General features: G+C 41.3%; 1 protein-coding gene and 1 long non-coding RNA gene across 7 annotated transcripts in view; one reads left to right on the plus strand and one right to left on the minus strand.

Moving 5' to 3' along the window:
• The window catches only part of LOC141773870 (uncharacterized), a 143462-nt gene that overhangs the window by 81050 nt on the left and 44633 nt on the right, over positions 1 to 17779 (minus strand). Inside the window, exon 2 of the long non-coding RNA XR_012595196.1 lies at positions 7471 to 7521. This is a non-coding gene — a long non-coding RNA (uncharacterized LOC141773870). The remainder of the gene's footprint in view (positions 1 to 7470; positions 7522 to 17779) is intronic.
• The window catches only part of dlg5a (discs, large homolog 5a (Drosophila)), a 59985-nt gene continuing 45867 nt past the window's right edge, over positions 3662 to 17779 (plus strand). For 5 of the 6 annotated variants that reach the window (XM_074645973.1, XM_074645975.1, XM_074645976.1 and 2 more), the window contains exon 1: positions 3662 to 4395. In XM_074645973.1, the coding sequence (XP_074502074.1) occupies positions 4092 to 4395 (304 nt within the window). In that variant the 5' untranslated portion in view covers positions 3662 to 4091. The remainder of the gene's footprint in view (positions 4396 to 17779) is intronic. The other variant, XM_074645978.1, reaches the window with a different exon arrangement.

Consider the following 17779-nt stretch of genomic DNA (forward strand, 5'->3'; position numbering starts at 1 on the left):
ATCACATCATGTTAAAACTGACCAGAAATGGCAGAAAAGGCTTGAGGTCTTTAGATAGATGTAAAGATTATAATAACTAGCATTTTAATGAAGATTAGATCGGTTTTGAGAAGATAATTGAGCCATCATTATATGAGTTTTATAAGGTAATTTCAAAGTGTTTAAGCATGTCTCTGCCAGCATTGTAGTTTTGATATCATCAAACCTCCCATCTGGTGTATGCATGCAGCTGAAGGCTGTGTAATTCACTGTTAATTAAAAAAAAAATGCTTAATTTAATGTCTATTACAGCTGATCTAATCTTTTGGGAATCCTCTCACGGTGCCTCGAGGTCTGAGCTATTGTGAGGAAATAATGGCTTTACATTTAAAACAGACATAGCTTGATCAAATTTAAATTATTTCACAGACTGCATCTGTGCAGGAGTATAGGCTTTCCCAACTCCATCCAGAATTTCACCCAACTTGTCAACGGTGCAACCGAGACCCAGCAACCCTCATTCATTCAGTTTGGGCCTGCCCAAATATGAGATCATTTTGGGCTGAGGTCTTTGAAGCACTATATGTGACAAGCCATAGACCAGAACCAAGTCAGTAGCAGTTTTTAGCGTTGGTCATAGAGATCTGAATCTCTCTTGTTGCTTTTAGCAAGACGACTCATTCTGTATAATAGAATGAGACGTCTATACTGCACATAGACGCTGGGTTGAGGAGGTAAGGGTTCATTCGAAGTTGGAAAAGCTCAGATATACATCTCAGGGCTGGGTCAATAAATTCCAAAAAGTATGGCAACCATTCCTGGACTACAATAATAATGTCTGCACTACACGAAATATAACTTAATGCCTATAACTGATAACCAGAACCGCTGTAGAATCTTTATTTTATTTATTTAGGCTGTTTTATTTTACCATGTGAGTTTTTTGTTGCCTCATTTATTTTTTATTTATATTCTTTATAATATGTGGTATTATTATTATTATTATTATTATATATTTAATTTTTTTTGGTGTTGGGGATGCAAGTAGGAGCTAGTCAGGTTATTAGCTAATATTAAAGATAATTATTAATATCAATAAAATGAATGTAAATAAAAATGCTAGCATACTGTATAATGTGTTAATGTTGAAAACCCAACAAAAAACATTTGAATATAACACACTATCATTCTCATGCATTGTTGCAGGATTGAAATAAAATAGATACAGCATTGTTGAGAGTGAATTATATAGGTGCAGTTAATAAAACCTTGTCAAAAATGAGTGGATAGTAAAGTTGTAAGGTAAAATAGTTTCACCACCCTTAGTACAGACAGCTCCCCGTTAGCTAGATCTCTATTCAGACAGACAATAATAACAAATCTGTTTGAGAATTTTTCAGTTTGAGACCATCTCACCAGGATAAATGATGGATATGCTTGCTGACAGCCTCCTTAATAAAAGATAAAGCTATTATCCGCCCTGATCCGGGCTGTCTGATAAACAAATCTGTTGAATGATATTTCAGTAAATTATCAGACAGCTAGAAACGCCACCCCTGTTGTCTAAATAATAAACTCATTCATACCCCCACGATAAAAAGCATCAGGCTGTCTTCTCTATTCAAATGCGTGTCCTCAGAAGTAGGGTACAGACACAAACGCCCAATCTGTGTCAGCACTGGGGACCTGCTTCCCTTTGATATGAATGAATTGTAATTAATTTTTCATCTAAAGGGGATAGCACATGGTTGCACAGGCTATGGAGCCAGCGTGGCAGAGAAGGAGAGAGAGGGGGAGAGAGGTTTGTAGATGTCACAATGAGATTCAGTGCATGCATGAATAAGGTCACGGTTTGAGAGGTATGCCTGCAGACGCCTGCCTCTGTGCCAACAATCTTTATTCAGCCGTGTGACTGGAAGCGGAGTGCATCCGTCATCATCATATTGTATTTCACAAATCCCACTCAAATACACATTTCATTTGTCACCCTCGCATATTGCTTATATGTTCATGTATGGCTCACTGCCCTCTTCTATCTAGTCCAACACACAGATACAGTACACACTGATATTGGTTGCAATGCAGCTTTGGAAATACAAGCATGGAGCATAAGCCTGTGGCTACATCAGTAATGTTGTGCAAGGACTGAATAAAATCCTTAAATTTTTATCTCTGCATTAACTTTTTCTCCTAAATAAAATGAATGTAGTCAGTGAGTAGGTATTACTTGGTTCATCAACTATTTAAATGTTTTCATGACGTTAATTCATCTGTGGTGATACAGTGAGTTGCATAACACTATAATTTACACAAAGATAACAACTGATAACTATGGAGGACGGAACCTGCCAAAATAAAAAAATATTTAAATAAACAACTCAATAAATAAATGAATATGCCATTAAACCAAAAATAATATTTGAATAAGGATAAATAAATACATGTAAAATTAATTTTAAAAAATGCAAAAATAAATAAATAAATTGCATAGTTAATAAAATAACTAAATAAAGGGGAAAATGAAATTGAAAAGTAGATGGATAGGGGAATTAATACAAAGGTAAAAAATAATAATAATAAAGAAGCAAATTAAAACTGAAATATACATTTATGTCACATTTTATTAATTAATGCCTACATTTATTTTTTATATTATTTTGGTACATTTAATGTCATACATATGTATTTATTTATTATTTATTTATTTTAGCAGATTCCATCCTCCATAGTTAACCAGTGGAAGAAGTATTCAGATCCTGGAATACTGCAATACATAAATATGCCATTACAGGTAAAAAAAAAAAAAGTTTAATGTTTTTAGTATCATTGGGCAAAAAATCCATAATAATCTTTCAGCATATTGTAATTCAAGTGTTCTGAGAGAAAACTAGACTTCTGCACCTCATCATGACTCTGTTTTCAGGCTTTAAAAAATCTGGCCGTGACGGGAGACTTTGGCCAATCAAAGGTCATTTCACAGAGAGAGCGTTCCTATTGGCTGTGCTCCTGCTGGTGGGAGGTGCTTGGTATTTCCTCAACTGATCTCAACATGGCTGCCGGGTCACAAACTTTCTCATTTTACAGCTAAACAGTACACTACAAGATGTTTCTGAAGACATTTGAGGCGAGAAATAGGTATTACAGTAACAGAATATTGATTCATATCAGCGCTGCCTAGTTTGACCGGAGTTTCCAAGTGATTGACAGCTGCTCAGAGACGGCAAGGCTCTAGCTCGGCTCTGATAGGTTGTCTTCTTCCCGTCTTGCAGACTCCATTAGGAGCACCGGAGGACACAGAGGCACATGACCTTTTTTCAGATGAACTGTCTCATACTGTCAGGATATAGTGACCGTTTTATAAAAATAACTTTTTTTTAATCATATTTGCTCCAATCTCGCCTACTGCTGCTTTAATTAGTACAATACTAGAGTCAATGTGTAATTGCATTCCACCACTGCAGACAACAAAAACATTTTTATTGTTTTTAATTTTTATTTTGAATATATCTCCATTTTCAGGCAAATTCTCTCCATTCTCATTTTTTTTTTCTCCTCCTGGGATTTTTCGACGTCTACTACGCACGGTGTGATGTGACGCGTCTCTACGCCCATTGATGAAATAGGTGTGTTTTACTCAAACCCCGCCCCCTTTTCTCCTTATATGGTCATTGAACGGCCCGTTGATTGACAGCGAGGCAGCAGCAGCTGCTGAGTTGCTCAGACATGGCGGAGGATAATACAGTGTAACTGTGGAGGATCATCAGCGGGAGTTAACGTGAGTTTTTCCCCGCAGTCGGGTCGTCAAAGGGCGCCTTGAATGCTCCACAACAGAGAGGAGGATGTGTTCAACTACAGCGTGCTCTGAGAGGAAGATCAAAACGCCCTGAAACACGATGGAAACAAATGTATCGCTGTTTAGTGCAGTCAACAGCCCTGGGCAACAAATATGGCTCCTTGTGCCTTTTCCCAATATGCTCTAAACATTGATCTCCCGTGCAACCTGATGTATCCGGAGTTAAGTCCACTAGTCGCTCGGTACTTTGACTCCTGCAGGATATAACATTGGTTAGCTGTGAAGCTATATACGGAACTACCAGCACGCAGAGGTAACCATGGAGCCAAAGCACAAAGAGTTGCTCGACCAGTGCCACCAGAACTTACTGGAGTCCATCACAGACGCGGACCGGGTCATAGAGCTGCTGGTAGTCTCCGGCACCTTGAGCCAGCTGGACCGGTTCGAGCTGGACCAGAACTGCTCGTCCAGCGCCGAGAAAGTGGACCACCTTCTGAAGATGCTGGTGAACAAGGAGAGCGACCATTTCCTCGACCTGTGTGTGGCCCTGGAGAAGGCTTACCCTGACCTGTACACTGCTCTGTTCAGCAACAACGGAGGGGGACCCGTGGACCACTCCACCGGTAAGAGAGAAAAACACACACTATACTCTAACAACCAGGCTTTACCTTGAATCTGCAGCCCACAGCATATAGCTCTTAAACCGGGAGTATAGCTACAGTCTCTGGGTGGTCTGCTGCAAGAGGACTGCTGCACAACAGCAAGGCTTGGAGCTTATTATGAACCAAACATCTGTATAAAATGGTAATAAAGGTTCATGTGAAGGTTGCATTAAGGGCAAGCAACAGTCAGTGGCGTATTAAAGGTGGTAAGGGGCCCCTGGGCTACTCTTTTTGTATGCCCCCCTCACTCAACCCTACTGCTGCAAGAGGACTGGATATAGCTGCACAACAGCAAGGCTTGGAGCTTATTATTATTAACCAGACATCTGTATAAAATGGTAATAAAGGTTCTTTTGAAGGTTGCATTAAGGGCAAGCAACAGTCAGTGGCGGATTAAAGGTGGTAAGGGGCCCCTGGGCTATACTCTTTGTATGGCCCCCCCACCACCACCACCCCTACTCATCATGCATTACCAGAAAAAAGTCATTTAGTGTGTAAAAGCATGCTCGGAATATTACTCGGCCCACACATACACTCTCGGTGAGCATTGGCACACACACACACACACATTGAGACAGCCTTCAATATATACCTTTTTAAATGTGTAGTCAATTTAGGGATCTCTTTAGTAGATCATGGTGTTCTTTCAGCCGTTTCCCTGATCATATTTTCATTTTACCATGTTTCTGTCCAGTAGTGACATATTATTTGAAAACCAAATTGACCTTATGAACCAGGTCACATCATACTCTCAACCCAGGCTTTCACTTGAATCTGCAAGCCACAGCATATAGCTCTCTTAAACCGTGAGCATAGCTACACAGTCTCTGGGTGGTCTGCTGCAAGAGGACTGGATATAGATGCACAACAGCAAGGCTTGGAGCTTATTATTATTAATCAAACATCTGTATAAAATGGTAATAAAGGTTCATGTGAAGGTTGCATTAAGGGCAAGCAACAGTCAGTGGTGGATTAAAGGTGGTAAGGGGCCCCTGGGCTACTCTTTTTGTATGCCCCCCTCACTCAGCCCTACTGCTGCAAGAGGACTGGATATAGATGCACAACAGCAAGGCTTGGAGCTTATTATTATTAACCAGACATCTGTATAAAATGGTAATAAAGGTTCTTTTGAAGGTTGCATTAAGGGCAAGCAACAGTCAGTGGCGGATTAAAGGTGGTAAGGGGCCCCTGGGCTATACTCTTTGTATGCCCCCCCCCCCCACCACCCCCCCTACTCATCATGCTTTAAAGGTCCCATATTGTAAAAAAGTGAGATCATGTTTTCATGTTTCAATCTATACCTTTTAAATATGTAGTCAATTTAGGGATTTCTTTAGTAGATCATGGTGTTCTTTCAGCCGTTGTGCTTTTTGTGCTCCGTGATCATATTTTCATTTTTACCGTGTTTCTGTCCAGTAGTGACGTATTATTTGAAAACCAAATTGACCTTATGAACCAGGTCACATCATGGGGCCAGGTTCATAAATTCAGCTGATCTACCCAATCAGTAATTAATGTTTCTCATGGGCCGATAGGGGTAAAGGTTTTCTTTTTCCTTCTCTGAATTACATTTAAATTAGTAAATAATCTGGCCAATCTGGGCTGCAGCCTATAGGCCAGCCTGTGCATTAATCCACCCCAGGCAACAGTGGTCCTTGCAACACATGTAGGGGAATGTAGCCTTCAAAACATAATGCACTAGCCTGTATCTTTAAACTAAATATACACTATATGGCCTGCAGCTTGTAGTTAATTCAGCCAAGGACTTCTTCGGTTAAAAGGCTCTCTCCCAGTCACTGCAATACATAGATTATATTACATATCCACGGTTTAGGTTTGGTTTGGCCAGGTATGGTAAATGTTGTCTTTGTGCAAGATCAATTCATTGCTATCCAACACTAACTCCAATTTGTTACCAGTGGCATGATATGGTTATGGTACATTAGGTAGCCCGACTTGTTTCCATGACAACGGCTGTGCCACTGACGTGTTGGTCCATATCGACCTGTACATGGGTGTGTGCGTGCAGCCTGCCAGTGCATGCGCGCTAAGTAACCTAAAGCACGGTTTAGATCAGTGCACCTTCTCATTTGGAGAGAGGACCACGTTAACAATAGTTATTTTTATAAAATGGACAGGTAATCTGAAACAAATCATGTGCCTCTGTGTCCTCCGGTGCTGCTAATGGCATCTGCAAGATTTCACAGACCGGAGGAAAACAACCAGTCAGAGCCGAGAATTTGTGAGAAAGTTTGTGACCAGGCCGCCATGTTGAGATCAGTTGAGGAAGCCGGAGCAAACTTTGTCATTTTACAGCTAAACAGTACACTGCAAGATGTTTCTGAATACATTTGAGGCGAGAAATAGGTATTACAGTAACAGAATATGAATTCATATTTGATCAGCGCTGCCTAGTTTGACCGTTTGATCGGCGTCTGCAAGTGATTGACAGCTGCTCCGTTGAATGAACAGCCAATAGGACCTGTGATTGGCCAAAGTCTCCCCTCACGGGCTCGATTTTTTTAAAGCCTGAAATCAGCCATGAGGAGGTGCAGAAGTTTAGTTTTCTCTCAGAGCACTTGAAATACAATATGCTGAAAGCTCATTATGGAATTTTTGCCCAATGATGCCAAAAATATTCTGCCTACTGCAGGATTAATGCTACATTTTTAATTACAATTTATTCATTGTAGTCATTTGATTTGTCCTCACAGCAACTGCGTCTCCTTCAGCGGTTTTGGTTGTTGTTGTTGTTGTTGCTGCCGCACAGAGACAAAAGGCAACCAAGTGTAAAAGCCATGTCTAGTTTTGCCTGTTTTTGCTTTGTGTGACTGACTGAAGCCGGTGGCGTACTTGCAACCAGTGTCGTGCCCTGAGGGCCTGAATGCAGGATGTGTCTTGAGATCCAAAAGGGAGGAGGAGGAGATGCACAGTATTGTTTCTCTTTGACATATTTCACATGTAAAACAACCATTTGGGCTGTCTTGCAGATCATTTTTACATATAGGTGAAGCTTTATTTCAAAGCACTTGAAACAATTAGGTTTAGGCAATAAAACTACAACGTCTTTAGGTTTAGGCAACAAAACTACAACTTCACTTCTTTAGGTTTAGGCAATAGAAATACAACTTCTTTAGGTTTAGGCAATAAAACTACAACGTCTTTAAGTTTAGGCAATAAAACTGCAATGTATTTAGGTTTAGGCAACAAAACTACAACTTCACTTCTTTAGGTTTAAGCAATAGAAATACAACTTCTTTAGGTTTAGGCAAAAAAACAACAATTAGGTTTAGACAACCTGGGCGACTGTGGCTCAGAGGTAGATCAGGTCGTCCACCCATTAGAAGGTCGGCGGTTCGATCCGCAGCTCCTCCGGTCACATGTTGAAGTGTCTTTGAATCCCAAATTGCTCCTGAAGCCTCTGCCATTAGTGTATGAATGTGTGTGTGAAGCGTTTTGGGTGGTCGGTAGACTAGAAAAGCGCTATATAACTGCAAGGCCATTTACAACAAAACTACAACTTCTTTAGGTGTTAAAAAAAAAAAAAGTTGAATTTAGGGGAAAACATTGTATTTTGGGTTCAAATAACTACGAACACAAAGACAACTACACATTGTTGGTTTCACACGTGATGCTAACTCTGGTCTCCTGTGTCCCATCCATCGTCCCCGACCTCCACCTATTATGGAGTTTCACGCTGTCTATACTACAGCGCCTGACTTCCGCTTCCGCTCCCGTCATAATTACTACGGTCGCTAGAGGTCGCTGTCGTGTTCTTTTATACCTTCTTTCGATGTTCTACTATGTGAATAGATGATAAAACCTACTAGTAGGCACAGTAGGCCCCTATTGACCCACATCTATGGGGCTTATAGCGATTGATAATGCTTATTTATTAGCCTGACAACAGTCTAATCGGCTGTTCAAACAGACGTGTGTCTGGGTTTTTAAAAACAGTGTGATCTATAGCTTACAGCTGCCAAGTTTCAGCGTGTCAACCACTATCAAGCAGTCCTGAGCAGGTAATGCTGAGTTGGGAGTCTTGCTGCTCTGCTGACTGGATCGCTAATGCTTCCTTAAGCTTTATTACTTCCTTGTATTGAGTGTTGCTGCTGCAGAATAACACTCAACCCTGAAATACTCTGCCAGTTGTTTACCTGTGAGCAGCAGGACTTTAGCTGGGCTTGACAATGTGGATTTGGGCTTTTCTTCACACACCTTTTTTATAAACCGTAGCACTGTCCGGGCCTCAAGAGTTGAGTTGACCTGCCCTGTACAAGAGGAGAGAGTGTGAGTACCAGTAGTGGGTTTGGCTAGTCAGCCTGTGGTTATTCAACAGAGGATTAGGCGCCTGCTCTCCTCTCTCTGTGTGACACGCTTTATCATGCCTCCACACAGTCCTCTGTATTACCCGCCGCCACGCTCTTGGCTGCTTCTGTTTCGACTGAAGTGTTGTGTGTGTGCTTTTTTTTTTATTATCTTTTAGTGTAGTGATTCGGCTGATGCGATTACCGCGTTTTTAACCACACTTGTGAGAGAGCGAAAACAAGCCACTCACAGAGTACCTCCAGGCAAGCAAAGAGGCTGGTAGATGCACAGCTCAGAGATAAACTCTTCTTCGGAGCCTCCCGGAGTGTGTCTGCGAACATCTTGTGTGTGTGTGTGTGTGTGAAGAGCGGGGATATGAGTGTTGATGAGTTACGAGATATGAGTCTCGCTGATAGCAACCTGCTCTCTACTCATCCTCTACTAATGCCGCCTGCCTGCTCTTGTTCTCAGATGCGCCTCCTTTTGCCAGCTGAGCCTCCCAAACACGCACATGTTATGAAATCATCCAAACTTTTCTAAAAGAAACATCCTCGGCTCACCCCAAAGGAAAAGTCTACAGATGCTCAATTGTTGAAAGCTGAAGCTCTGTAAATTATTAGTGTTTTGCTGGCAAACTCCAACACGTTTGCTGTAGAGAACATGCAAACAAATCATTCATTATGTAGCCTGTTTTGTGCAGCAGTGTGCGACTGGTTCACTCTTTTTTAGAACAAACTGTGATTGAATTGCATAGGAATATCATTCAGTCAGGATAGTGAGTATGACTGAAGTGATGTTGCAGAGCACAGTTCTGTTTTCTCAAACCGATTGAGTTAATTTTCATAAATCCAAGAGGCTGCAATTAAGCCGATTGCTATGGAGGACGGAACCTGCCTAAATAATTGTACCAAAAATGATATTAAAAATAGATTGAGGCATTCATTAATTAATAAAATGTGACATAAATTGATATTTGTTTTTAATTTGCTTCTTTATTTATTTACTTTTGTATTAATTCTCCTGTCTGTTTACTCTTAATTTCCCCCTCTATTTATTTATTTTTAATTAACTATGACATATATTTTATTTTTGCATTTATTTTTTATTTAGTTTAATTTATTTATGTATTCATTATTACATTTTATGTTTTTGTTTTATTTTATTTTATCTTTATATTTCTGCATGCTTTTCCCTTTTATATTTCACCCCTATTTATTTCCCTAAACCTTCTGTTATTTCTGTATTCTTTTCTCTGATCTGCACACCTGTACTCGTCTGAGAATGCAAGACCAAGGGTAAATAAATAAAGAAGCAAAACAGAAATATCAATGTATGTCACATTTAATCAACGAAATAATGCCTACATTTATTTCTAACAGTCATTCATTTATTTATTTATTTTTGATTTTGTCAGGTTCTGTCTCTCCATAGATTTCATGCCTCGGATTGTGCGTTCATCCCCCTTGCGCTGCATGGACAATATTCTACCTGAAGGAATAGAGTAGTAGAAGAGATGTACCTGCACATCCCCAGATTCAAGGGCATGTTACAGGGATTTAAAGTCACTCCGAGTGGAGGGCAACACAATTCTTTCTGACAGGATGCAGCGTCCACAATCCTCTTCTTCTTCTTCTGCCGTCTGTTTGGCTTTATTTTATCATGGTCTGTCTCGGTTTCTTGATCCCATGCTTTTGTCTTTTTTCCTCTGACTCACCGTCCATCCCCTTTTTAACGTTCTTTTTCTTTGACTCATTATATTTCTTTCCCTCCGCTGAGTGGTTTCGTTTCTCCGCACACTTAAACAGTGGGACACGCCAGATAGAGACAGACAGAGGAGGGTGATAGAAAGAGGGAGCAAGAGAGAGGGAGACAACAGGCCTTTTGTTGAGAAGTTGAGCAGGCCCAAAGTGCCCAGTCAGCAGCTTGCTCTGTGTACAGCAGCCTAGGACATAAGCCAATGTGTGTGTGTTGGTGAAGGGGAGGTGGGGGGTGCTCTCCTCTCTGTCAACCAGTTTCTGTCCCACTCTATAAACCACAGTGGACAGACAGAATGAGTTATGACCTCGACGCTCTTGTCACGTCCGCTGCTTTTAAATATCTCCCATGGGCTGAACCTGGCCTCACTCTCTCTCTCTCTCTCTCTCTCTCTCTCTCTCTCTCTCTCTCTCTCTCTCTCTCTCTCTCTCTCTTTCTCTCTCTGTCAATGTCTGTCACCCAGTGACGTACACTGTCACTCACCTCATCGCCCCACTCTCTTTCCCCTCACCATTCTTTGTACATCTAGTCTGACTTTATTCCCTTCTCGCTGTTTCTGCTAAGGTGCTTTTGAGTAGATCTTTGAGTAGATTTTATATGAGTTATCGGTGTAAGTTTCATTATGTTGTAGTAGTGTCTCTGTACAGCCAGCAGCAATGCAGGCTTCAGTTGAAATGGGCCACCAAGTTATCTTGTGATTTTAAGTAATCCGATAGTGTGCTGTTGAGTTTAGCGCAGGAACGATGAGTCAATTTAAACAAGTAGACGATCGACAGTAAAATTAAGTTAAAGGTACAGTGTGTAGAATTTGGCGACATCCAGTGGTGTGGTTGCAGATTGCAACCAACTGAATACCCCTGCGCTCACTCCTCCCTTTCCAAGACTGCGGTAACGTGAGCCGCAGAGTGCCAAACCGTAGAAGCGCTGTTCGCCTCACTCAGAGGTCATCCTTACCATAATAACACTACTTTTAGGAGCAACGGAAGTCAGACGGCGGCTGGCGGTAACACGGTTTTGCACTCTGTGGCTCACGTTACCGAAGTTTCACAAGCATGTCAGAGAACTACGGTGGCCTTCAGATGACGTAAAACGTGAAATAGCCAGTGTTTGGTTTGTCCATTCTGGGCTACAGTAGAAACACGGCTGCGCAACATGGCGGATTCCATGAAGAGGACCCGCTCCCTATGCAGATATGAAGGGCTAGCGAAGAGACAATTCAACAAAATAGCTTGCATATGTATTTATCACACACAAAAATACATTGTTATGGATGGTCTACAAGCAGACGCTGATCTGGCACGTTTTAACTTGTGCGTCGGCAATGACGTAATTAACTGCGTGATTAATGAGTAGTGTCCGAAAGTGTTTTTTCATTTTGCCGATGAGCTCACTCGGTAGGGAGTAGTGATGAGTGAATGATTTCGGCCTAATGATGGATACATCAGTTGCGGCCTTAGTTGTAATTAGTGGTGGTAATGGTATAGCGCTTTAATCAGAAATGTTGCTCAATAAATCCATCTAATCAAAGCCCGAGATGCAGGCTAACAAGAGGATGACCTCAGTACGTTCACTGGGTCATTGTTGTTATTGTTCCAACGTAATTCTGTTGTTCTCTAACACAGCATCTTTTTAGTGTAAAGTTTGTACATTTTTCCACTTCAGCACTAATATCTGATGGCAGGTTTATCCACACTCTGAATATAGCGAGCCACAGCCAGGAGGCTGTACTGTGGAACAGGACTTCATTACCATTTTACACATGTTCCTCCACTTTCTAATTACCCCACAAGGTAGAGGGAAATGCCAGCATCTAAATGTTTACCAGTGCTATGAAGTCATGGAAATAAACAGCTCTTCTCCTTGTCTTACCACCCCCCACCTCTACCAGGCCTTTTTGTTGTTGTAGTTGCTGTATTAGGCTTTGTTCTGCTGTCTTTTCTGTTTATCCCTCCTCTCCTCTCCTCCCATCATGGTGTCCTAGCTTTCTCTGCTGCTCTCCGCTTGCCTCGTCTCACCATCTGTTTAATTCTCCACCTCTTTATCTGTCCTGTCTACACCTGCAGTCATTTGTCCTCCAAATATCTGGCACCTGACGCCAGGTCAAATTTTTACCTGTAATCACCAACAAATGACAGTGATGCTGACGATTGTTGCATTGTGGTACTAGGCCTGTCACGGTAACTACTTTTGTTGGACGATATATTGTCCCAGGAATAATTGCGATAAACGATATTATTGTCATTTTAAGACCATTTTATTGCCACTGATATAATGATAATATAATAGCATAATAATGCAAGTGAAGCCTTTCAAAGAGCAATTCACTTTTAATTCTTAAGAATATTCAATATTCAAAAATATTAAAAATATTCTAAATAAATAAAACATAAATAAAATAAAACCACACAACCAAAACAGTAAATAAAATGGACTCCTGGGCTCTGTTAACAAAAACGTGTCCATATATCATACGATAAGTCGATAATGTTAAAATGATCGAGGTCATGTCCATATACGTTACGATAAATCGATAACGTAAATATCATGACAGGCCTATTTAGTACCTCCACTTTTTATAGATAAGAAACAAGAACAAGAGGTGTCACACGACAAAGGTCACAGAGAAGATTATTTTGAGGTTAAATGATATGACAAATAAGCCAAGATAGTATTTTTTTTTTTTAACCATAATGCCTTGAAGGACAAATAGTGCGTATATATTTTTTATTTATATTGGCATGAGTGGGAGCCAAATCCCAAATGAGACAGACTAGATGATTGGTTCCTGTCTCCTCGGTTGGAGCATCTGGGTGATTTGCTTGTCAGGAATATGAAGAAAACATTAATCCCAAGAGGGCCTTTCTGATGGTGCACATACTTCATTAAAAATACGTACAATCATTTACCTGCACGGAAGAGCTAGAATGTGAATCAGATCTTCAGATGTATCACCAAGCTTTACCATCATGTGCTTTACACAGCTGCGACAACAGTGCAACACATGTTTTGTTGCCCATAATTGTAAATACAATAGAAAAGGACTGATCCGTCATATCTGCAGTGTTAGCTCTGACTTATGATTATGTGCTCTTTTCCACTACACTAGATTCCCTTCTCTTGGTGACCTTTTTAAAAAAATACATAGTGCAGTTTAATCACTGAATTATCTCAACACAAGTATAAAAATGTTGTCTGAATCAGAGATAACCTCCTCTGTGATCAAACATGACAGGAATGTCACAAAGATTGCCCAAATTCCAGCAGTGGGTTTATTCCACCCAGGCGGGCTTTTTGGCTCATATTTGTACTATAGCTGCAGTAAGCATCAGAGCATTTGGAGGACATGTTGCACACATCTTTCACCTTTTTAGTTTTTGACCCAACCCTTGGCACAGGCAAGCTGTTCAAAAAACAAAATGATGTCTCATTTATGCTGAGGTAGGGCTATTTGGCAGGGAGAAAACCCATTAAAGCGTGCTGATAATAGGCCGGGCTGGATGGCACTCAGGGGCTTTTTTGGACTTTGGTGCTGCTCAGCAGTTCCGACAGGTTCGCTGGGCTGAAAGGTCTTCTTCTACACATCTGCTTGTTTTTCACCTCATGTCCCAGAGTGTTTACACATCCTAAATGACTATAAGGCTGCGTCTGCATCTCAATCAACAGTATAACAGCTTGTTATTTTGAGACACGCCACAGGGCAGACTTGGTCCCTATGAGTGAAAAAGGTGGGTGGGTTTGACCATAGGCCTAGATGAACACGTCGCTGTGAGTCAGGAGACGTGCGTGCGGTGGAGTAATCCTGCCTCATGGAGTCATCATGTTAGATGTCTTCATGTTTATGCGTAGCGTAGACTCCTTAACTCAGATGATCAATCCTTTACCCCGGCAGCAACGCTCCATGGCGCATCGCCCAGAATCTTGGCCTGTGGTGTCATTGCCTCCCCAGAAGTTCGACCCACTACAACAAGGCTTACTGGAAGTCCCAGATTACAGGGAGGGAATCTGGGATTTATGTTGTGTTTCTTTGCAGATTTGCAGATGCATTAACTTTATTTCACAGCTATAGTTACTTTTCAGATCATAATTTTACATGCATACAAAATATATACAAGTTTATGGAATATGATGCATTGTTAATGATTAAGCTACCGGATCGTATATAAAGAAGTTAAAATCAGCTCCACCTTGACCAGCTACGACATCAAAGTACTGCTTTCATGTTAATGCATCAGTGATAGTAATCTAAAAATCTGCTTCAAGTACATTATGTTGCCAATACTTCTGTACATTTACTTTTGAATGCAAAACTTTTACTTGTAATGGCGTATTTTTACATTGTGGTGTCGATACCTTTTACTTAAAGGGAGAGTTTGGGTATTTGTGTAGTTTCAGTGTATTACCTACTGTAGATGACAGTCGGCATGCCCCCAGCGTGGAGAAAGACAGGAGTACCGACACGGGATCAAAGCAATGTACTGCCGTGGACGGGGCCGGCAGCAAAACATATTCTAGCCATCTAAAAGAAAGTCCCACCGAAAAAAAAAATCAATATTAGTTAGTATACGCTCTATGTAGAATATATATATATTTTTATCAGACAGCTATAAAGTCTGTATTTCAGAGGGGAACTAAAGCTGTTATCTATGCTATGTTGATTAGTTCGGACTCACGAAAGTCACACAATAACACAAACAAACTAACCAAATGAGGCAGCCATAGACCAGCAACCCCTGTGTTCTGCGAGGTCAAATTACAGGTTTTTTCAATGGAGTCTGGTTGCTTTGGCAAAAGCATAGATGGATACAACAGCTTCGGTTCCCTGTCAGAAAGGGCTGTCTGATGGAAAGGTAAAGTGGTGCAAATATTCTAAATATAGTGTACACTTGAACTGATACTGATTTTTTTAGGTGGCTAAAATACGTTTTGCTGCCAGCCTGTCCACAGCAGTACAATTGCTCTGGTTTCGCGCGGTAACTCCTGTCTGCTTCTCCAAACTGGGGGCGTGCCGACCGTCATCTACTGTAGGTAATACACTGACTATGGAGAAGTACCTCATACCACCCCACTCCAAAACACCCGAACTATCCTTTTAAGTAAAGGATCAGGATTCTTCTTCCTCCCCTACAATGCCGTATGCTGTGATCATACCGTCCCTGGTTCTATTCCAGCTGGGGACCTTTTGTTGCATGACATTGTTTTCTCTCTTCCCACATTCCCTGTCACCTCTCCAGTATGTGTGAACATCCTGAGTTTTAGGTATTGAGACAGAGAAGGTGGGATGTGTGCATCGCTAACTCAAACTACATCCTCCATACTGTTAGGCAGAACCACGGACCAGCATTTAGAGGTCTGAGATGCCGACATAAAAGAGATGCTTTCTGCTCTCCGGCTTAATGCTGACACATCCCTCAGCTTCACTTAAGCACACTGTAAAATGAGTGGGTAGTTTTCAACCATATTATTAGTGTTGCTATTATTTGCGCTTCTGTGGTTTTAATGGCTGTGAAGCCGAGGACACAAAAGGAGAAAAGACCACAAGGGCTACTTAGGCTCGCCTCTTGCTCTGTGACTTCTTCTTTTTTTTTTTTTTTTGCTCACTTGACAGTGAGAGGAGCTGACAGCGGCTAATAAAGAATAGCACACAGTATTATTTTTGGAACGCTAATGCTGCTCTTTTACCAAGTGGCCCTGAAAATTGTGTCTTTGGTGTTCTTGGGAACAGAACAGATGCCTCCGCTGCTTCGAATCCATAGTCTCGAGGCTCGTCGACATCGTTCCGCTAAAGGGATTTTAAAGCAGACCAATCGCGATGATAATTGTACGTGTTTCATGTTTTGGGAAACGCTCTCATTGTCAGATAAGAGAATTTTCTGGAACCGATGAATAATTCAGTCTCACCCGACGGTGGAAGCCAGGCTTTGCATCTTTCTTTGATAAGACTCTCCTCCACCAGCCTTTCCCAACTCCCGTGCTCTTCTTTTTCACCACGCCGCAGAATTTACTATTCCTCTCATCCAGCTTCACCATGGCAACGCGTGTCATCTTGCATTATGTGCCGGAGAACATAATCTGGTTGTCTGAAGCAACTGTTGGTTGCTGAGCACATCGCATGATTGGGAGGGAAAGCAGAGTGGAGAGTGGGGGAAGTGGAACCCCTTAGGTAGGGCGAGTACTCCCCTGACCTATTTAGATCACAGCGACAGGCCTTTGTTACTGTTGCCTGCCTCAGGTCCTCCACTGGAATATTTCTCACCTCTTTTCAGAGGGCATCTCCTGATGGAAGTCCGTATCAGCTGCTCGCTCCGCACCTAATGGCTCCTCATGACATCTGTCATGATGTAGCTATCTGTTAGAATTGAACGTGAATGAACGATTTCTCAGGTCTGACTGTATTTTTGGCAGAGACAAGTGTGGGATTCTCCCGCTTGTAGATGATCAGATCTATGCTACCCCTAATGGATGCCTGCTTTATTGATGCAGCGAACCTTTTTACAAATGATCAGCCTCACTGGCTGCGGCTGGTGCTAATTGCTATCGATGATTAAAAGCCTGTTGGAAGAGGCTAATGCCGCTGACCCATCGACCGCCAATCTATAGACCGCCAATCCATACTGCATTCATTGGTGCGCTTACGGGGTTAACTAATCAGCCCATGACACTCATCTAAATGTGGGAATTATGGTGCATATATTTGTCCTCACAGCTAAGGCTGCACAATTAATCGAAATTTTATCGAAATAGTAATATGACCTCCTGCAATTTTCTAGTTCTAGTCATGTAACAGAAATAAAATAAATTAATTAAAATAGATCGTGAAAGTGTATAAGGGCTTAGAACATTATGATGGAAGTATATGATGGTCATTCCCATGCTCTATTATGTCTCATTAGTTGTTGCAGCAATTTTTGGGTTGATACCATTTATTACACAGATTTGGTGCTAAATTTAACCATTTTTTTACCACTCGAGAATTGATAAGAAAATCATTCCAAAATACCACATTAAGACATCAAGACCTTGAGGAAAGCCATGCTGTGATTTGGTCTCAAAACATTTTGACATTAGGACTTGGCGAGCGCTTCTGTTCTGGAAACTGCTCAGAAACCCCCTTATTGTCAATCTAGCTAGGAAAGCCATCCATCTTCTGAATGCTCTAGGTCTCTAGTTTGTGGTTTTAAAGTTTCATGAGGCTGTGATTATCCTAGAGGTCACCACAGGTCATTTTATACAGTGAGGTCAAGTTTCAAAACATGGCTACTAACATCATCACACATGAATACAA

Source organism: Sebastes fasciatus, chromosome 9 (assembly GCF_043250625.1).
Source record: "Sebastes fasciatus isolate fSebFas1 chromosome 9, fSebFas1.pri, whole genome shotgun sequence".
Taxonomy (NCBI): domain Eukaryota; kingdom Metazoa; phylum Chordata; class Actinopteri; order Perciformes; family Sebastidae; genus Sebastes; species Sebastes fasciatus.